At 58.8% G+C, this 1372-nt stretch overlaps 1 protein-coding gene across 1 annotated transcript in view; it reads left to right on the top strand.

Annotated features, from left to right (window-relative positions):
• NBEAL2 (neurobeachin like 2) overlaps positions 1-1372 on the top strand; it is a gene marked incomplete at its 3' end in the record, with an annotated part of 43065 nt that overhangs the window by 21929 nt on the left and 19764 nt on the right. Inside the window, exons 2-4 of the mRNA XM_027669554.1 lie at positions 139-216; positions 316-399; positions 519-617. Coding sequence (XP_027525355.1) covers positions 139-216; positions 316-399; positions 519-617 — 261 coding nt within the window. The remainder of the gene's footprint in view (positions 1-138; positions 217-315; positions 400-518; positions 618-1372) is intronic.

Genomic DNA, 1372 nt, shown 5'->3' with positions numbered 1-1372 from the left:
CCCTCAGTGATCCCGGGGCAGTGTGGCTGCGCTGCAGCAGCTCCCATGGGACGGGGCCCCTCCGAACCCCCTTCCCTGTGTCCCTGTGTCCCCGTGTCCCCGTGTCCCCGTGTCCCACTTCCCCCCCGTGTCCCACAGCTCTACCTCGGCAGCTCGCGGGAGGCGGGTGAAGCCCGGGACGAGGTTCCCACACGGAGCAGGGATGGCCTGCAGCAGGTACGGGGTGGGACCACCCCATAACCTGACCCCCAGGCGTGGTGGGGTGTCCCCTCCACCCCAGGGCTCCACAGACCCACCGTTCCCATGTCCCCGCAGGGCGGTGCCGGCGGCTCCGACGCCATCGCGGTCCACGCCCTCGGCGTGCTCACAGCCATCATGAGCAACTCACCCTCGGCCAAGGTGGGCAGCCAGCCAGGGGACACCCCAAAAGCACATGGGATGGGGTGTTGTCACTTGCCTGGGTGGGCCGGGGTGGGAGCAGCAGGTCCCAGGGGTCCCACGTGTCCGTGTGCTTGCAGGAGGTGTTCAAGGAGCGCATCGGCTACACCCACCTCTACGAGGTGCTGAGGAGCCAAGGGCAGCCCACCCAGCGCCTGCTCCAGGAGCTCCTCAACATGGTGAGCCTTCCCACTTCTCCTCCCTGCTGGGCGCTGGTGGTTCCTGACGGATCTCAGCCCCCACTCCTCACCCCTCAGTCTCTCCACCCACCTGGGTTCCCATCAACCTCATCCCAAGGGGTCTTGGGGTCATCTTTAGGTTGGAGTCATGCTCAGCTTTGGGGAGTTTTGAGCCCTTTTGGATGTGGAACTGCTTGTTCCGGTACTCCTGGACACAGGAGGGTCTCTAATGTGCTTCACACATGAGGGTCTCCAACACCTTTGATGCATGGGGGTCCCTCAGATCCTTGATGTATGGAGGTCTCCAAGATGCTTGGTGTGTGGAGATCCCCAAGATGCTTGATTCATGGAGGTCTCTGAGATCCTTCATGTGTGGGCATCTCCAAGAATTTTGATGCATGACGGTCTCCAAGACCCTTGGTGGCTGAGGTCTCCAAAATTCTTGATGCAAAGGATCTCCAAAACTATTAATGCATGAGAGTCTCCAAGAATTTTGATGCATGAGGGTCTCCAAGACTGTTGATGTAGGAGGTGTCCAAATCCTGGATGCACAAGGATCTGCAAAATTCTAGATGTACAGGATCTCCAAAAGCACTGATGCACAAGGGTCTCTCATGTGCTTGATGCACAAGGTCTCCAAAACTCTTGATGCACAGGGGTCTCCAAGACTCTTGGTGAATGAGGGTCTTGATATACTGGATGCACAGCAGTCTCCAGGGGTTTTGATGCACAGGAGTCTCCAGGGGTTTTGATGC

The sequence above is a fragment of the Corapipo altera genome, unplaced genomic scaffold, assembly GCF_003945725.1.
Source record: "Corapipo altera isolate COAL_440 unplaced genomic scaffold, ASM394572v1 152, whole genome shotgun sequence".
NCBI classification, from domain to species: Eukaryota; Metazoa; Chordata; class Aves; order Passeriformes; family Pipridae; genus Corapipo; species Corapipo altera.
The sequence above is the reverse complement of the archived record's forward strand: the minus strand, read 5'-3'. Positions and strand labels throughout refer to the sequence as shown.